The 21232-nt window shown below is 37.5% G+C and overlaps 1 protein-coding gene across 2 annotated transcripts in view; it reads right to left on the bottom strand.

Annotated features, from left to right (window-relative positions):
- Positions 1-21232, bottom strand: part of MYOM1 (myomesin 1) — a 155693-nt gene that overhangs the window by 39314 nt on the left and 95147 nt on the right. The window contains exons 20-24 of one of the 2 annotated variants that reach the window (XM_034995658.1): positions 20832-21119; positions 18515-18711; positions 10720-10846; positions 7930-8114; positions 5696-5810 (exon numbers count right to left, since the gene is read on the bottom strand). In XM_034995658.1, coding sequence (XP_034851549.1) covers positions 5696-5810; positions 7930-8114; positions 10720-10846; positions 18515-18711; positions 20832-21119 — 912 coding nt within the window. The remainder of the gene's footprint in view (positions 1-5695; positions 5811-7929; positions 8115-10719; positions 10847-18514; positions 18712-20831; positions 21120-21232) is intronic. The other variant, XM_034995657.1, reaches the window with a different exon arrangement.

Consider the following 21232-nt stretch of genomic DNA (forward strand, 5'->3'; position numbering starts at 1 on the left):
CAAATATTTTACAATCTTACTCTAATGGGAGATTGAATTGAGATGGCCTTCGGAAAAAGGGTAGACTCTTCCTGTGTTCTGGGTTTACAGAGAAAATAGCATTTTGGGAAAATACTTTAAAGAAATTATATGGGACAACAAAGAATAAATATGAGGACAAAAAGACATCTCTTGGAAAATTCAAAGCAGATTAAACAACTTAAAAATGAGCTCAGAGTTTCTTGTATCTGAAAAGGAAGGACATGTTGGCTTATATATTCCTCTTTGTATGATGAAGGAAGTAACTATGTTCAACTGGAAGGGCTAACTTTTCCACATATTAAAATCTAAGAGGAAGTTCAATAGTGGAATTCCGTAAATAAAGGAGTTCTTAAAATATAATGGGCAAAAAATTCTATAGCAATTTTTAGAAAGATGTATGATATTCAAATGGATGATTCTTTTTATAAATACTCTAGAAAAAAACAAGAGCAAATATAATGCCAGCATTTTTGTTTCTTTTTGTCTGGTTTCAAGTTTTTATTTAAATTCTAGTTAGTTAACATAATGCCAGCATTTCTAATAGGCCTAGGCTAATCCCCTGAACCATGCCTGTGTAGATGGACCTAGTGCAGTGTCAGAATCAAGAAAGGTGTAGTTACAACATCCTCAAATTTTCTTTTTAGAATATCCCACGGCCTATTTGAGTTTTTGCCAAGCACAGAGCTACTGTCACTTCATGGTGGAACTCATAAATGTCTGAAGAGCTATATTCTCTAAAGCTGATTAATGTATGATCAAAATGGCTTAGATACTTAACTGGCAGGCAGTAAATTTGCTATTCTGCTGTCAAAGTCAAGGCTTCCCTATGGATGTTCTCATCTGGATGAAAGGCCATCCCACTCTCCCACAGAGTTGGGTTGGAAAATTGGAGCACAATCTGTCAGGACCTAGATTTTCTCAAAAACGACCTTTGAATCTGCTCAAGAACATGAAGAATTCAGGTAAGAACACAGGAGATTTGGCTATAGAAAATTGAATGAGATTATTTTGGTCTAAAAAGGATTGAAGAAGAGTTGTCTTGAGTCTGCTACCTCAACCCTACCCTACACAAATCCTTGATATGGACACAGGGGGATACCAGATTGTGTGGAATGGCATTTTAATGGTCCCTTCAGGTGTGCCACCACACCCAGTATGTGAATGAGTTAAGGTACAGCGCAGGGCTAAAATGAATGATTTGGAAATTAACTGTCCCTCCTCTCCAAAAAATGATTTAAAAAAAAATAAAATTTGAAAGCTAAAATGAAATCACAGTAAACTGTTCATATTCCTATATATTTCATAATCTGATATGCAAATTTTTCTCACATAATTTAGTCTCTTACATCAGCATTAATAGATTGTTTTTACAAGCTTTAATTATTTGTGCTTTTCCATGGTGTGTGTGTGTGTGTGTGTGTGTGTGTGTGAGCTCATGCAATGTTTAAAAAACTGGAGAGTGGGACAGAAGAGAAGCAGATAGAATTGAATTAATGTAATCAGACACATGTGATATTTAGCTCCTCTATGTTTAAGACCAAAACTGCTGGCTGACCTACCACTTTGGTACCCACATCATGGCCTCCATTACAAAATATCTAGAGTTAAGTTTACACACTGTGGCTATAAAAGAGTCATACTCACTGGCCAAAACATGGTAGTCATCCATTATTTTTTTCATTTAATAAATGACTACCACATACCAGGTACTAGGCCCTCGCATACAGGGAGAAAAGTTCACAACCCTGGTTTCATGCTAGAATTACCCAAGCAGCTAAACAAACAAACAAAAATGAACCTATGCTCAGTCCTGGAGATTCTGATATAATTGGTCTGCAGTGGAGTCTGGGTGGAGTCAGTATTTTCAAAAAAAGGTCCTGGCATGATTCTCATGTACAGCTAAGGTTGAGGACTACTGTTTTAATGGGTGAAAGAGAACAGTCAATAAACAAATACAAGGGAAATTTTCTAACTGAAACCAGTTGAGCTTAACGGGCAGCCTGGCTTCCTGCTCTGAATCCTTCAAAACTCCACTTCTAGGCGACTGAGCACACGTTTGCCTTCTCAGTCCTGCCAGGTTCTATGACCAACCAGTTTTCAGAAACTGGAATTGGTTAGGAGGTTGTTAACTCAATCAATCCTTCTAGTGTTGCGTTCTTCTAACCTGCCTTGCTCCTAGTGACTAAGTCCTAACTTCTGGTAGCCGGTTTCTGCTTGGGACTCTGCCTTGTGTTTGGGCCCTCCTGTGCATCACCTGAATTCTCCTGCCTGCTGCTGAGTCTCTGGTAACAATACCTGCAGCCTGGACCGCCAGTCATTTGTTGCCCTCCAGATCACCTGCCACACCTTGGCAGGTCTTTCTTTTATCTCCCATCTGATCTGGCTCACCTTGCCTCTGTCTCGCCTTCCTGCCCCAGGCTTGATGCAATCAACACATACTATTTGAAAAATATCAAATGTCAAGAACAGAAGTACCCTTTATATACCAACAAATCTACACTAAATGTTTTTCAGCTTATTCTTCTTATAGGCTTTTTTTTTAGCTTAATAGACTTCTTGGTAAAGCATGATACACTGGGTTCATTTTTCTGGGTCCTCATTGGCAGAACAACTGGACATTCTGGCAGGGGCTGAGCTGTATCTGCTGGCATATTCATTGACTTCAAAGGGAGACCAGTGATCCTTCCAACCCTGGTGGATTAAGTTAACTTTCAACTCAAATTCAGATTACAGTTGGGATATCTTGTTAGACCTATTTGAGGCTTGCTGTTACACGATGAGCTTTATTTTCTGAAATTTTAATAATAGATTCCAAAAGAAGTTGTTCTTCTGCAATAGCAATCCAAATTTCACACCCCAAATCTTGAAATTGGTAACATGCTTCCCCACCCCTGCCCTATCCATTCTAACATAAAATAAATATCTGGGTAAAAGTAAAATATTGGTATTTAAGAAAATTATTAAATACAACTTCACACTACATTTAAGTTTTTACAGGGACTATGAAACCCCAGTTTATAGCCTATTCGGGTATGAGAAATATTTTATGAACATCTATCATAGCTCTCATCACACACCATGTTGTAAGCTCTGAGTTTTCCACCTAGATTGTAAGCCTGGTACAGAGTGATGATATCGTATTCCTCTGCTCCTGTTGCCCATGCCTATTGTGCTGACACATCATAGCTCCTTAAGAAATGTACGTCCCGGGCGCCTGGGTGGCTCAGTTGGTTAAGCGACTGCCTTTGGCTCAGGTCATGATCCTGGAGTCCCTGGATCGAGTCCCGCATCGGGCTCCCTGCTTGGCAGGGAGTCTGCTTCTCCCTCTGACCCTCCCCCCTCTCATGCTCTCTCTATCTCATTCTCTCGCAAATGAATAAATAAAATCTTAAAAAAAAAAAAAAAGAAAGAAAGAAATGTACGTCCCAAGAATGAATGTGCTTGTTGCATATGAACAAGTCCATGTGTCTCCTGGGTTTTGGTGCTCTTTCATGCTGAAGCACTTTGACTTTGTACATCCTAGGATTTTTTCCTAGGCTGTGAGCCAAAGACTGGCTTCATCTGGTGCTGTTTTGTGGATCAATGTCTGCAGCTGTTCTTTGTAGTTATATTCTGGGAATGGAATGACCACAAAAAATGACTTCCAAATTAGTGAAACAAAACTCTTCGCCCACGAGCTCATCAGAAGATCATTTTCTGGTGGTCAAACTTCCATAGTGTTAGTTTTATTAATGTCATACCTGGCCACCTGCCATTCTGAGGCTATGGAGGAGAAACTAAGAAATCAATTGAACCTTTCTTCAGTTGATCAGAGTTGGAATCCACCGCCTCAAGGGTGCTTTTAGCTGATCGATGATTAGGTGAAGAGTTTACCTCTATGGTGACCTAAATGTTCTTATTAAGAGTCTGCAGTGGGATCAGTTTGCAAGTCCATTTGTTTCTATTTCCTTACAACTGGCAACTTCAGAGTCTGATTCCTATATGAATATATCCTGGCGTCTTCAGGTGTTGCCTTTTACCTGGTGTATATGTGCCTAGTGTTTTCCTGTTTTCTCATGAAATTTTGCAAAAGGGACTTATACGAGGTGTGGCACTTTCTCCAGACAACTTCCACACTTGTGTATAAGGTCATTTTTCACACCTAGGTCTTAGAGGGTAGTTATAAGAGTAGTTGAAAGTAGATTATGAAGTAATAGCATGAGAAGGGTAGATACTTCCTAAAAGAATACTTTTGACATACTTTTCAAGTAATATGCAGTGAGAGTAAAAGTTTCTATGTTTACTTTCTTTCCTTATCATAAAAATAAATACTACATTATATATATCTACTCTTTATTTTAATCTGAAAATCGAGGTGTATTGAAGTGAACATGCTTGGACTACAATGAAGGCAAACTTAAAATAACTGGTTAATAGGTTTTTATCCTCTCTCATTTCCAATGCTTTTTTAGAAGTTATTTTTTATTGATTTATAACTGGCACAATATTACATTAATTTCACATGTACAATGTAGTGATTCAATATTTATGAAGTGATCACCTTGACAGGCCTAGTTACCACCTGTCACTATACAAAGTATACAAAATGATTGCCTATATTCCCTATGCTGACCATTATAGTGCTTTCCTTAATGTAACTTCTATGAGCTGAAATACATAATAACTTTGAAAAGCAACAGAGATTAAATGACAAAATAAAAATAAATAATTATTATGTAATAATCTCAAACTATTTGCACAGTGAACACTGTAAAGTTTGTTCACATAATAAAAGGGAAGACTGTCTTCCTTAGTCCAATCATGGCATCTCTTCAAACTGGGAAGTGTAAGTTCCTGCCACTCTATAGATCATCCAGTTAAAACTGCTGCTAGTTTTACCCAGGAGTCAGCAAACTATGGTCTGCAGGCTAAATTTGGCCCATTGCCTCTTTTTGTACGGACTGCAAGCTAAGAATGGTTTTTACATTTTTAAACAGTTAAAAAAAATCAAAAGAAAATTAATATTTCAAGGCATGTGAAAATCACTTAAAATTTAAATTTCATAATACATGTAATATATAATGCATATAACTGGCACAATAAAGTTTTAGTAGAACACAGCCCTGCTCATGAGTTTATGTATTATCTATGGTTGCTTTTGTGCCATGGCAGAGTTGATATTGTGACAGGGACGATATGGACACAGAGCTGAAAATATTTATTATCTGGTCCTTCACAGAAAACATTCGCTGACCCCTGGCTTAACTTAATAGCTACAGTTATATAAATTCTGCTTTTGTTTAAGAATCATGCTTGTTCACTAGGCTGTTCAGCTTCTCCTACAACTGGGAAAATACGCTTGTAGGACTTAATGGCCACAGTATAGTAACAGGAATAACGTCCCAGGAATGTATGCTTGAAATGGTCAGTCCAAGAAACATAATTTGATCAAGAACTTCCCCGTTTTTAGGTATAGACCAGAATAGCCCTGGATCACTTCAAACCCGGTTTACCCCTGTCCTAAGAGTGCCTATGATGCAATAAATGACTCACGTCCGCAGGCCAAACTTATCAACTATTCAGATAGCATACATTGATAATTTTGGAAATTAGGAAAAACACAGAAAGTAAGATTGAATGTTGCTTTGGTATCTTACACAGATAAATTAATTTTAATGAAAGCGTAAAAGCTCACCTGGACGGGTTTCTGCCACAACAGGCCCAGCAAGGTCTGATGGCTTGCCGACACCTGCCTGGTTGACGGCTCGGACACGGAACACGTAGCTGACGCCCTCCTGGAGGCCTTGTACCTGGAAGAAGCAGGCATAGAAGTGATGGGTGCTCCATGTCATTTAAACAGAAGTGTTCTTCGTTCGTACATACAATTTCATTGTAGAGTTCAACTTCTCCCATTCGTGGGACTCTATCTCCCATCTTCACTTAAGGTTACCAGATTAAACTTTTTAACATGTACATTTTTTTCTCCACCTCAGGCCTGAAATTTTTCTGAATATAAAACATCCAGAAGAGTGAATCTATATCACAATAGGTATGAAGATTATAGGATATCTCTACTTCTTTATGCCTATATTATTTGAATTTTTCATCATGAGCAGGTGTCCGTTTTATAATCAGAAAAGTCAGTAAGTCTATTTTCACTTTAAAAATTGTGGACAAACAGGGCGCCTGGGTGGCTCAGTCAGTTAAGCATCTGCCTTCGGCTCAGGTCCTGGGATCGAGCCCAGCATCGGGCTCCCTGCTCAGCGGGGAGCCTGCTTCTTCCTCTCCCACTCCCCCTGCTTGTGTTCCTGCTCTCACTATCTCTCCCTCTGTCAAATAAATAAATAAAATCTTTAAAAAAAAATTGTGGACAAACTCTAAGATAATTTCCTTACAGGAAATTCACCTCCCAGTTTGTGAGGCACATTCAACCTCAATGTCAGTCTCTCTCCCTCTTTCCTATATTCACCTCTCTTCTTTTTCTTTTTTCAAATGAGTGAACTTAACCATTCTTTGAAATGTTTAAACTGTATTATTTTTTCTTCCCGCCCATTTTTTCTGGGCTGTTGGTCCCCTTTGCTTGGCGCTTAACCTGAGTCCAGTCCAGCCTCAGCTCTTGGGATCCTGTGCTGCGGCAAACTGAAGATTTGGAAATTATCCTGGCCATAAATACACACCATCACCATCCAGGATGTGTCTGACTTTTATTTTACACTGTCCTTTGGGAGTTTCTTTGAATCTAGAGGCCTCCTGCCTCATTTGGACAACCAAACAGCATGCTAACTTCCTGACCTTCCTTTACCTTTTTCTCTTCCCCATGAAATGTGACCTTTCCTACCTCCTCAAGGTTTTGTAAGGGGCTGGGGAGCTCACTGGCATATGCTAAGATGAGTTGATGGCATATTTAAAGGTCATCTCTCTTGGAGGATATATTTATATTTTTTATGGGGACAGTAAATACCTCAACCCTGGAGAGAGGCTGACAGATGGCATGGACTTTAGTCCACAGTGGCAGGTCAGTGGGAGAGAACTTTTAGAGCAGGCACATTCTGAGTAGCTTCCAAGGCTCACCCCCTCTAGGCAGTGGCTTATTCTGGCAACAGATTGGACTGCAAACGAAATGCAGTGTGCTGCTTTCTGTATGATTGTGGCGAAGCCACACTTCATTCTAAGTCATAAGAGTCAGAATCATATTTCCCACAGTTTCTGAAGCCCTAGTGTGGATTTCAGGGTCTCCAGGTGTCACTGCTGACATAGGAGAAAACATTCTTTTGAGATATCCATTTGTTGCAAGTGAGATTCAGTGGCTTTAGCAGAACAGTCTCTGGTAAATGAAGTTAGGAATTTGTTCAATTACAACACTTTAGAGGAATCTGGAAGGCAAAGATGCGGATAAGGGTGAGGATTAGGTCCGAGTTGAGTGAACCCATTCCACTAGCCTCTGGTGCTCACGTGAGCATAAGCTTGAGGGAGCCCATGAAGTGAGACAGAGCGTGACTCAAAGGAATCAGCAGGAAAAGCCTTGCTGGCATGAATGCTATGAAAATAACACCCTCAAATCAAAAACCATCCTCAAAAAAAAATCAGAGGAAGAAATGAGGAAGTCACCTTTCTAAGACCGTGAGTAACAAAAATGTGAGGTGGGTAAGTAGAGGCAAGGAGGGAAAGAAGAGAGAGGAGGGAGCTTGTGGAATATTTTCTGAAGCTAGGCTAAGGGATTCAGGTTAAATATAACCAAATTGCTTTAAGCACCAGAAACTCCCCCCATCCCCAGCCACTGCTAAATGGAATCTTACGAGGAGCCCAATATATGAAATAGACCACAGCAGAAATGTTGTGTTTTATCTTGCTAACTTTAAAGTTAATATCATTTGGGGAGCATTTCTTCTTTTTAAAAAAAGGTTTCTCAAAATATGAGCACCCTCTTACCCTCAGGTACGTGTTTTTAATAGCTGCTTTGTTGAGTCCTCGCCATTGGCTATCCTTGGCCTTGGCCTCCTTCAAGTCCACAAAGTAACCAGTGACTGGAGTCCTTCCAGAGTGGATAGGAGGCTTCCACTGCAGAACCAGGGAGGTTTTCCTGACTTCACTATATTTGACACTGTGTGGGGGTCCTGAAAAAGAGACAGAGAGACCAATGTATACAAATCATAATGTAGATGGCAAAATGCAAATACGGGTAAATCTAGAACCACATCTGAAGTCTTAAAGCTGAATCCAGTGTTCTTCTTTTGTGAAATCTACCATTCCTGTAGAAATAGGTATTTTGTGTTCATTTTGTGTCACGTTTCCTCAATGGCTCTACATCAACCTACTAAGTCCCTTTCTGGGCAGCAGGTGGTTAGAGTCAATTCAAAGTGCCCCCCACTCCGAGGCTGGATGAAAACTTGCCTTCAGGGTGTTCCTGGGCTTGTGGTCCTCATCTTTTATCAAGAACAGCTTAATTTGGTTGCAGGTTCAGTTTCAGATTATTTTTGGATGGTAATCTGAAAATTCCCCTAAACCTCAAATGAGGATGAAGAAAGCAACCCTATTTGATGGCATATGAATATAGATAGTAATATTTCTTTTATAGGAAAAAGGAATATATTACAAAATAGCTCCCCTCTGGAGGGAAATCTTTTCCATAAAGCAAATATTCTATCTAGGAGTAAAAACAAACTACAATTACAGTTTACAAAGAACTTTCACCAAAACAAATAAAATCAATCCCGTGGGTCCCAGCTAAACACTGCTAGGTACTTTATATTTATTTATCTCATTCATCCTTAAGACAACAGAAAACTCAAAGAAGCCAAGTAACTTGATCAACCTGTTTAGGAAGAAAGCCAAATGTCTTCCCTGCCCATGTGCTCTTTGCACTCTTGGGAGAATCCAAACTACTAAGTGATCTCCCACATCTTTCCATGACCACCAGCTGCTATGTAGGTGATATATTTATTTTCTTTTTTCCTGACCTTTTTTTCTTTTAAATAACTGATTTCTAACCAACCAATCAAAATCCCCTGAACTGACTCACGGTGCCCTAAAAGCCAGCTACAAACATATGCTATGCAATGCTTTTGCATTTTGCAATTAATAGCTCAATATTTGTGGGGCCCTGTCCCTTGGCTTAACAGTCACGGGTATGTGTCATCCTTGCCTTCCGACAAGGTAAGAGGTTTAAATAACATGGTAATAGATTTAAATAATAACATCAATGCCTTATAATAGTGTGTCATGTTCTGTTTCGCAAAGAGGATTTTAAATCATTTTCTTGTGCCATCCTCAGAACCCCATGAGGCATCCAAACAGGTAGCACTCACCCTACAACCTCTTTTGCTAACTACATCTCTTTCAATCAAAACATTTTCCACAAGCCTGCTCAGTGTTTCTTAGTCTCTAGTCACTCATATTTTAACTTTATTCAGGAATTGCAAGAATTTAAAAACAGATCCACTTTTGTGTAGGTGAGAGAAAGAGCTTAAGAAATACCAACTGGGTTAAAGGAGGTGCAAGGAAAGGCAGCATGTTTGCCCTATATATTTATTGAAGTTGAGTGAGTGCTTGAACTTCTCTTGGGTTTCTCTTGTAATCTTTTTATTCACACTTGATGGAGAAGTGATGCAAACAGAAGCTCTCTAAGAAAGGCAAAAATGATGGTTCTTCAAGGGCACTAGCGTTTCAAGTAGAGGAAGAGGGTGGCATCAGGGACAGGGCTGGATCTATCCAGTATGCTCCAGCGTGGCCTTGTGTTCTAATGTGGTCGATATTGGTGCTATACCAGTTGTTACGTATGTTGAATATTAAACCCAAGTGGGAGAATCTAGTCATCCTGTGGCACTCACTGGGTCTGTGAAGTTGGTACTGTTGGAAGCAAAATAAAATCACCCACCAAATACATTAATGTCTTGCTAGTTTGAAACTTAATGGCTTAGTAAATTTATTTGTATTCAATTTTTTAATTAGTTCAGTGTTGTCGCTATGTTTTTAAAAGCACAGGTAAATGTTTCTACCTTCTCCCCATTTTCTTCCCTGTTCAGCCAACCACCCACTATGGCAACCTTCAAAGGAGAATATTTCCAGCCAGTTTCAGGAAATTTATTGTGATGCAGAGTTGAGACAAAAGTGTAGAGAGATCAAAAGGACTGGAGAAGCGGAGAAAGTCCAGAACTTAAGTCCTAGGCAGGCATGTTAAGTCTGCCTACATAATATAATAAAGAGCTAGCAGCAAGGGAGGAGAGAGACAACAAGGAAGAGGAGCTACATTGGCTGAGCTTGGAGAGAGAGATTTGGGGGAGGTTGATAAATGAAAGGTTCCAGCACAGTGGGAGAATGCATGAGAATTAGGGAGTACAGGAAGAAGTTTTTGGGATCTTTTGTTGTGGGATACAAATTGGATGCTCTTCAGTGGTCTTTATTAAGAAGCACAAACAAAAATGAGAATTCCTTTTCAATGATCATTGGAACTCAGATTTGTGCTTCTGTTAATCTTATTCCAAGCAGAGGTATAACTATGAGGGCTCTAGGATTTATTTGGAATACAAGCACAAGAAATCATAGTCAGTTTTATATTGGCACCTATTATTTAATAGGATTATAAAAATATCTCAGGTAAACAAAAGAGAATTCTTTTCCCTTAGGAGCTGTCTATATGGCACTTAAATTTACTTCCAAGTTGTAGGTTCTTTTGAAAGAAACCCCAAGCCTCAGTGCTGAGACATGTTTTTCATGACTTACCTGGAACAGCAATGGTCCACTCTTCACATTTGAAGCATTTGCTTACTGCTGAGGGCTCTCCCAACCCAGCGATGTTCATGGCTGCCACTTGGAACTGATACACCATGTTTTCCTTCAAGTTGCTAATCTGCAACATGACAATATCACAGAGAGGGGATGTTGATTCAGGTATTTTTTTTAAGTTGTTCAATATTTTGTTTACTTACCTCCTGTGTTGCACATACCCTGAAGTGACCCCCAATGAGTTATACCCTTTTGTAATCTACTCCCCTTGAGTGTGGGTGAAGCCTGTGACCTGCTTCCAACCAAGAGAATATGGCAAAGGTATTGGAATATCACCCTGTGATTGTTGTTCCATCATATGGAAAAGGAGAGAGGATATTACAGACGTAATTAAAGTCCCTAATCAGTGGATTTTTGAGTTCATCAAAAGGGAGATTATCCTGGGTAGGCCTGATTTAATCAGATGAAAACTGTCAAAATGGGGTTTGGGACTTCCATGATGAGAACACTGTCCTGATGGCGTTGAAGAAGTGAATGCCAGGTTGTGAACTACCTAGCCACTCAAATTTGGAGAAGGGCAGCCTCTAGAAGCAGAGGGCCCCAGACTTACAGCTGAAAGAACTAAATTCTGCCAATAACTGAATCAGCTTGGAAGAGGAACTCAGCTCCAGAGTAGAATGAGCCCAGCTGACATCTTTGTGAGAGCCCAAGCAGAAGACCCATCTAAGCCATGCCTAAACTCCTGACTCATGGACACTGTTTTATAACAAATTAATAGAAAATTAATGCTTGTACAGATGAAAATTAAAAGAATTCTAAGCTAGGAATCAAAATATTCAAAATCTTGTCATTTTTGTGCTCCCTATTGACCTAATGTTTTCTATCTCCCTCAGAAGAAATTGGGTTGTGGTAAATATATGTGATAAAGTAATGAATGTGAAACATTTGCAAAATAGAAATGATGGAATATATTAGTGTGAAAAAAATCCATGGACTATACACAATCCTTTGAGCATTAAAAATGCTTAATAAATGGGGGCGCCTAGGTGGCTCAGTCAGTTAAGTGTCTAACTGTTGATTTCGGCTCAGGCCATGATCTCAGGGTCCTGGGATCGAGGTCCAAGTCAAGATCTGTGCTCAGGGGAGTCTGCTTGTCCCTCTCCCTGTGCCCCTTCCCCCCCCCCCCCCGCTCATGCTCTCGCTCTCTCTCAAATAAGTAAATAAAATCTTTTTAAAATGCTTAATAATGGGGTGTCTGGGTGGCTCAGTCATTAAGCGTCTGTCTGCTTTCGGCTCAAGTCATGATCCCAGGGTCCTGGGATCGAGCCCCACATTGGGCTCCCTGCTTTGTGGGAAGCCTGCTTCTCCCTCTCCCACTTCCCCTTCTTGTATTCCCTCTCTCACTCTGTGTCTCTCTCTGTCAAATAAATAAATAAAATCTTAAAAAAAATGCTTAATAATGGAGGTATGGATGGAATCAGCTGAATTAACAAAGCTTACCTATTGTATGACTTAAGACAAGGCAAAACAAGTATATATCTATGATCCAGTCTACACCTGATTTGATCATGAAGTCATAAGTTCATCTGCAAGAGGACTTGTCTTGCCAGTTATTTAGGGTATAAGGTGAATATAATGGCTATATGTTATAGTAACAGAATAATACAAACTCCCTTTTTGATTCACACACACATGCACACACATTCCCTTTAAGAAGGGAAGATCTTTTTAATTAAGAGGAAACCATCATGTAGATAACTTGGATCTAAAAGTACTTTATTCAGGTACAGGGCTGTTTTGGGGCTCCATTAGTATGACCAACCATTCCAGTTTTCCTGGGACTATGGGGTTTCTAAGGATGTAGGCGGTATAGTGTTGAAATTAGGAGAGTCCTAGGCAAATGGGAAAAGTTGGTCATTCTAGGCTTAGGTGAAATACTGTGGCATGGGACTTCTTTTTCTGGCAATGGTGAACTAGGCTACAGAGATTGTCTTGCTAAAAAATTCAAAATACTAGATAAAATATCTTTTAAAAATCTTTTCAAAAGCATCAAATTAGTGTCAAGATGTTACAGAATTGGATGCCTGGGTGGCTCAGTTGGTTAAGTGTCTGCCTTCAGCTCAGGTTATGATCCCGGTGAGCCAGGATTGAGTCCCACATCGGGCTCCCCACTTAGCAGGGACTCTGCTTCTCCCTCTGCCCTTCACCCTGCTTATGCTCTCTCTCACTTGCTCTCTCTCAAATAAATAAATAAAATATTTAAAAAAAAAGATGTTACAGAATTATCAGGACAGAATAAAGGGAAATAGGAAACCAAAAAAAAGATAAATGGAACATAGAAGTAGCTTTTACCTTGGGGATAGTTGCCAATAAAGAAAAATTTGACCTTTGGTTTTGATTATCTCAAAAGCAGAGGAACTCAGAAATCAAAACCTAGACCCAACCTAAAAAGGGGATAATAAAAGGGAACCCTCTACAATTAAGATGGAACCCTAAAGGGCTTTACTCTTTGGGAGTAAAGTTGAATTAGAAATAAACCTGCCTTTATACAGTGCAAATTCACATTGCTTGATTGTCCAAAAAAATAAAGTCTTGTATTTGATTTAAGAAAAAACTTAACAGGGTGCTTGGGTGGCTCAGATGGTTAAGTGTCTGCCTTCGGCTCAGGTCATGATCCCAGGGTCCTGGGATCGAGTCCCACATCGGGCTCCCTGCTCCTTGGGAGCCTGCTTCTCTCTCTCTCTCTCTCTCTCTGTCCCTCATGAATAAATAAATAAAATCTTTAAAAAAAAAAAAAAACTTAACAGGTGGTATCCCCAGGCACCTTGCAGAAGCAAAAACAAATCCTCTACAGAGAAAGATGCCTTCATCCTAAAGCTCAAATTATTCATGCAAATAATATTTTAATGACAATGAGCAGCACATAATCAAGAATAACCAAGCATAGTAAACAAGATACCATGAGCCAGACTACAAAACCAATGATAACAGATACAGACCTGCAAAGATATTAGATGGTAGAATCATCAGATATAGATTAGAAAAACAGCTATGCTTACTATGTTTTAAACATAAAATACAAACTTAAAATATCTGCAGGACTAATCCTGAAACTAATATTACACTATATGTTAACTAAGTAGAATTTAAATAAAAACTTGAAACATTAAAACAATAAATAAAATAAAATATCTGCAGGAGACAGCAAACTATAAAATATTTTGTAAAATGTGACCTAAAAAAGGGAAAAATACAATAAGAGAAAAATAATGGATGTGTTTAACAGGAAATCAGATGCAAAAGAAGAGCAAATTTGTAAACTAATGGAAAGTTATAAGAAATTACACAGACCACAGTGCAGAAAGACACAAAGATAGGAAAGAGAGAAGAGTGATTAATAGACATGGAAGACAGAATGAGAATGTCAAATACATGTTAACTAGAGTTTCAAGAGGAGAGGGGAGAGAATGGGGCAGCAACAATATTTTAGGAGATAAATGGCTTAGAATTTTCCAGAAAGGTCTTCCTGAAAAATCCAACCCACAGATTGAAAATCCTCCTCATGCCAAAATCCTAGGCAAAGGCATTTTTTAAAACCTATACCTAGACACATAATATTTTAACTGTAGCACACCAAACAGATAGTGAAAATATTAAAAGCTGTCTAAGAGAAAAGACAACCCTCAAATGAGCAAACAGACTAAAAGCTGACATGTCACTGGCAACAACGAGCCAAAAGACAGTGGAATATACGTTCAAAATACGAAAGAAAATAACTACCATTATATAATGTTTTGTCTAGAAAAAATTTTTTGGAGAATGAAGAAAAAAGTTATTTTCAGACAAAAATGAAGAGTATGTACCTTCTGAATACCCTAACTAAAGAACATTCTAAACTATTTAATTTAGATGAAAGGAAAGTAATCTCAAATGGAAGGTGAAAGATGTGAAATTAAAAGCAAATAAAATCTTAACTAAAATAATTTAGATAAACTTAAATAATTATTGACTATAAAACAATAATAACAATACTTTTGGATTAAAAAATGAGTTAAAAGCACATATACAATAGCATACAAGTTGGGAATAGAATAAATGGCTTAGGTATTCTGAGGCCCTATTTTTCTTAGACAAGGGTAAAGCAATAGAATTAATTTAGACTGTTAATTTGCTCACCGTAATTTCTAGAGTAACCACCAAAAACAAACCCAGAAACCCAGAATCTATAGCTTTCAAGGAAGCGTAGAGGGAGAAAAGGGGATGGCTGAAGGAAAAAACGTAACTATTCAAAAGTAGTCAAGGAAGGACAGAAAATGAAACAGAACAGGCAGGACAAAGAGAAAGCACAAAATAAAGATGATTGGTTTTTCCAAAAAGTAGTAGTAACATTAAATACTCTAGTTAAAAGACAAAGACTCTCAGGTAGGAAAAATATCCAACTCTATACTATTTTTAAGAGACACATATAAAGCACAAAGTTAAAACTAGAAAGTCAAAGGATGAAAAATTATATACCATGCAAACACCAACAAAAAGAAAATTGATTAATTTATATTAAAACAGATAATATAGACTTGAAGGCAAAATATATTGTTAGTGATACAGAAAATCACTTTGTATACATCTAATAACACCCCTTCAAAATATATAAAGCAACATTTGAATTGGGTGAATTTTATGATATGTGAATTATATCTCAATAAAGTAAGATTAACCTGCAATTTTCCCTTTCAGTACTATCCTTGTCAGGTATTTGTATCAAATTAACTCTAGTCTCAGGATAATTTCACTCATAAACATAGAAGCAAAAATCCTAAACAACAATAAGCAAAAAAAAAAAAAAAAAAATCCAGTAATATATAGACAGAGTTTACATAATGTCCAGCTTAGATTTATGCCAGGAATGCAAGGTTATTTTAACATTAATTACTAGAATATACTACATTAAAACTAAAGGGAAAAATCATATAACCATCTCAATAGATTCAGAAAAAATATTTCATAATTTTAATTAATTCTTAACTAGGAACAGAAGGAAACTTCCTTTAGCTGATAACAGATGTCTATCAAACACTGATAGTAAATATAATACTTAATGGTGAAATGTTTTCCTTTAAGACAAAGATCAAATCTAGAATGACCAAGATCACCACTTCTATCAATATTTTGTTAAAGATTTTAAGCAGAAAGTTAAGAAAATGAAGCAAAAAATATAAAATTTGGAAATGAAGAAGTAAGCAGTCATTTACAGATGATATGATGATTTACAGAGAATAAAAAAAGCTCATAGGTAACTTAAAGAAATAATAAGAAAATTTAGTAGAGACCTATACATAACAATGATATGTAAAATCAATACATAAAATGATGTATATTTCTCTATTCCAGCAATAACAAAATGATATAAAAACATACCATTTAAACACTGAAAATATGTAATACATATAAATAAATAACAAATGATGTGCAAAACTTCTATAGAGAATTATAAAACTTTACTGAGAAACTTTAAAGACCAAAATAAATGGTGAGAAATATCATGTTTATGTATTAGAAGACTTAATATTTTAAAGATGTCAATTATTCCTCAAATTATGGATTCAATGCAATCCCAATCAGAATTCTAAAATGTTTTAGTTTAGTTTAATTCTGTTTATTGTGTTTGCTTTTGTTTGTCCTTTTTTGGTAGAACGTGGTAACCTAATTTTACAATTTATATCAAAGTGCAAAGGGGCTAAAAATAGCCTTGGAATTAAAAAATAAACTGAGATAACTTGATCTACCAGTTATCAAATTTGCTATGAGTGGTAATGATTAAATTAATGTGGTACTGGTCCAGTGGTAGACAAACAGCAGTGGAACAAAATAGAAAACATAGAAGCAGACACGTGCATCAAAGAAACGTGATACATGATACAGATAGTCTAGCAGAATAGTAGAAAAAGGACAAACTTTTCAATAGATGAGACAACTGGGTGTCCCTACAGGGGAAAAACAAATGTTGACCTTTACATCACACACAAAATGTATAGGTGAAGTAATGACTTTAATGTAAGTGGCAAACCAGAGAGCTTTTAGAAGATAATCTAGTAAAATATCCCCATGACCTTGGAAGGCAAAGGCATCTCTTAAAAAAAAATTAAAAAGGCAGAGCAATGAAGGGGGGGGGGAAACAGAGGGGGAGACGAACCATGAGAGACTATGGACTCTGAGAAACAAACTGAGGGTTCTAGAGGGGAGGGGGTGGAGGGATGGGTTAGCCTGGTGATGGGTATTAAAGAGGGCACGTACTGCCTGGAGCACTGGGTGTTATACGCAAACAATGAATCATGGAACACTACAACAAAAACTAATGATGTATGGTGATTAACATAACATAAAAAAAAAAAAGGCAGAGCAAAGACACAGAAAATGTTGTTAAGTCTGGCTATCATGAATTAGTGTTGTTACTATAAGGAGAAGAAAATACTAGCCAATGAGCAGGAAAGATAGACGCAGCTTCCACAGCTACCAAGGATTTTAAGCTCAGAATATATAAAGAACTTCACAAGTCAGTAAGAAAATCTATTAGAAAAATGGGCAAAGACTCTGTACAGGCATGTTATAAATGGAGATTTCAAAATGGAGTATGTATATATAGCAAATGATATTCAGACTCATTTGACACCCAGATTGTCAAAACTGAAAATGTGTGATACCAAGTGTTAGAGGGATGTGCAACAATGGGAATTCTCATACTCTTCAGAAAAATAGTATAGACTTATCTACTAAAATTGAAGATAAACAGATTCTCTGGCCCAGCAATTCTACTTCTAGGTAATTACCTAGAGAAACTAGTGCATATATATGCCAGCAGACATACACAAAAATGTTCATAGCTACACTGTTTGATATAGCTATAAATGTGAAAATGCCCAAATATCAATCAATAACTGAATGGAAAAGTATATTGTGAGACACTCATATAATAGAATACCATAGAGTAATGAAGTCATAGCTACACACCAACATGGAAGAATCTTAAAAATACAATTTTATTTTATGTATTCTTGTTTTATTCTTTATGTGTTCAGAATGTGTGTGATATTTCTTAAGTTTTAAATGTTAGATTTAAAAACTGTGTCATTGAGTTTGGGAAAGCATCATTCCCCCGGCCTCACCCTGCTCTTGCCCTCACAGCCTGGGGTCCTGGGAGTTGGAGGGTGACTTTCCTCTAGCTGACAATACTCCAAAGAGGGGAGCCATAGCTATGGCAACAGTGAGACTCAAGTACCCTGAGATGGGCAAAGCAGTGAAGAAAAGAAATCTGTGGTTAGACACATGTGGACCATCCCTTCGTGGCTATCAGAGCCACTATGGTGGGGGAACCTTCACAGGTGGTGAGCTGAGGGCCCATGTCCCATTATCCTTTGTGATTTGAATGCTGAAAATGAAAAATGCAGTCACCTGGATTCTGGGACCCTTGAAACTAGCAGCACACTGGTTACAGATATTTTGTAAGTTTTGAAATAACCATTAATTTTTACCATAAGTAAACATTTTATAGTGAATATTCTAGGAAGTTATTATGTTTATGTGTATGAATCAGAAAATACAAATCCTTCCTGCTCAGTCAGCTTACTTCTATTTATCTTGGTATATTTTTGACAAAAGTCCATGTCATTGTAGACAATGGACACCGGAGAAATAACATGAATCATTTACAAGGCGCCGAGTGTGGGTGTGGATGTGCATGTGAGTGCAAGGGAGCATGTCATCATTATATGACTCCACACTACAGAAGGTCATTTACCTTATATGCCTCGTCACTGACAGCTTTGATGTTGGCTTCTCTCCATCTTCCTGGTACTCCATCAATTACCTCACGATAATTCACATAATAGCCAGTAATTTCAGCCCCTCCAGTCTTATCTGGTTGCTTCCATCCAAGAACCATCGAGTCACGAAAACTTTCAAGACAAGTGATATCACAGGGAGGAGATGGTGCCGCTGTTGCAATATGAATAGCAAGTGAGTAGACAGAAATGCATTTATGATTTTATGTACATTAAGCTTGCTTCATTCGTGCCACGTGTGAGGGCCCTAGGGTCTTGCAGTATAAAACTAAAATGTGAGACTGATCTGTAACTTGGCACCCAGTTTGGTGTATGAGAAAAAACCAACACACAGTGAAAAGCGTACTACAATTATTATTCCACTGCCCCCCCCACTTCCACGGAAGAACAATTTTTGAAATACCAGAAGCAAAATGGTGCAATATTCTGAAAAATGATTCTGTTCCCCATAAGAAGAAATATTTTCCCCAATATATATATTTTTGTTTCTTTATGTGGTTTTGTTCTTATTTGCTCCTGGAGGAAAATGAAGTAATATATATCAATTTCTGCCTCAATGTGCTTATGGAGAATTTCCATGTTATTTCCAAATGGTTAGCATTTCACCATTCAGGCATACATACTCTTGTGAGACCTTACAACTAAATAAGTTCTGTCTACACACAGAAAAAAATCTTATTTGGAGCTCAGCTAAATGCCACCTTAAAAAAAATTAAAAAAAAAAAAAAAAGAAACAGGCACAATCTGCCATGTGATTTTTTTCTCTTAGTATATAATATCTTTTGCTGCATTATTTTCAACCTGATATTGGACTATTATTCATGTAGTACAAAATACTATATAGCTGTCACTGTGGTTATTAGTTCCTAGCCAGAAAAATATCTGGAGGATATTTTAAAAGTCTTCCTTCATTCATGTGGCTTCTGATTAACTTTTTATCCAACTACTAAATTAGGGTTTTTGATAAAGAAAGAGAGGGTCTTGGGGTGCCTGGGGGGCTCAGTCGTTAGGTCTGCCTTCAGCTCAGGTCATGATTCCAGGGTCCTGGGATCGAGCCCCGCATCGATCCTGCTCAGTGGGAAGCCTGCTTCTTCCTCTCCCATTCCCCCTGCTTGTGTTCCCTCTCTCTCTGTGTCTCTCTCCGTAAAATAAATAAATAAAATCTTAAAAAAAAAAGAGAGAGAGGGTCAGATGATGAAAAGAAATCCATCTAGATGTGCAATAACATCAAAGGGTTTTCTGAATATTTATTTGGATTACAGAAAAAAAAGAACTATTTATTCTTATTCAAGTCTTAGAACAATAAAGATTTAAAAAATAAAATACATTTGTTTCTCCCTCCCCCTCACCAACCTCCTTCATTCTTTACTTAAAAAAAAAAAACAAACAAAAAACCAACTTTCCCTCTCTTACTCTTCCTATTACAGAGCAATACTGAATGTGAATTCTCTAATGAATATCCCATTTTGAGTTGAGGGGACAATAAAGGTTCAAAAAAAAAAAAAAGGAAGTGACAGAAGTTGGGGGTGGAGTATCAGTATATGTTTATGATTTCATTTTTATTTGCTAAGAAAACACTGTCACCTAGAATATATAAGCCACAAGTACCAAATATCCTAATAAGAAAATTCTGAGCTTACCGATAAATAGTCTTAAATAAATCAGTTCTGGGAATGTGATTCATATAGCACAGAATTTAGCTTTATGTGATTATGATACCCTGTTAAACTTTTCATGGCACCTCAAAGAGATAACGTTACTTATATTTATTTGAGTTAAATATAAAGGACAACTTGAAAACCTGAAGATGAACAATAGAAGTTAATAACTATGATCCTGATAAAATGTGACTTCTTTGTAAAATATTTTTCCTATACATGTATTGAACATGAATATTTCAAAGGACCCCACATAGGCTGTGATTATCAAATTCTTCCTGCTCTCAGCTCTAATTTTCTTAGTGAAATGAGGCCAAAGGTAAGTCTGCCTGAGAAACCAAAAAGGACTCTATAACCAAATTATTTTAAATATTCTATTAAAGAAGAAAATATTCTATTGTCATCAAGCACAGTGAAGTATATATAAAAGCCAAACTCATATAAAATTACTTTTACAACTCATTAGACAAAAGTATTGCAAATGGATAGCTGAAAACATGTCAAATGAAGAATAAACATAGATGAAAGTGAACACAGATGGAAGAATGTGATCTAGACAATGAGGTGAGGACACTGATGGAGACAGATGGAACAGTTGTACTCTTTCGACGCTCACCTATGTCCTTCTTCTTTTTCAGAGGGTGAGACTTACTTTTCCCCTTACCATCTGCCTTCCGTGGTAATGGGGTAAGCTCTTCCTGAACTGTTTCACTTACTTTACTCACTTCTGTTTGGCCCAGGTTGTGAGGGCTACTGGGTAGTGAAGGTTTGTTAAGTTTGCTACCAAGCAAAGCATCTTTCTTAAAGGTTGGCTGAGAGGCTTCATGCATGCCTCCCCTGGAGTCTGTTAGTCCACCAGGTGTATCATTCATTTCAGGCCACACATCTGAAGACACGCCTCCCCCTATAATCACCAGATAACAACAGAAACACTTTAAGCCCAGACACAATATAAATTGCTCTTACTTAATAGAACAAAGGGAAAAACAGGACCACAAGCAGAACAAAAGTAATCTT

Source organism: Mirounga leonina, unplaced genomic scaffold, assembly GCF_011800145.1.
Source record: "Mirounga leonina isolate KUSES-001 unplaced genomic scaffold, KU_Mleo_1.0 Mir_93, whole genome shotgun sequence".
Taxonomy (NCBI): Eukaryota; Metazoa; Chordata; class Mammalia; order Carnivora; family Phocidae; genus Mirounga; species Mirounga leonina.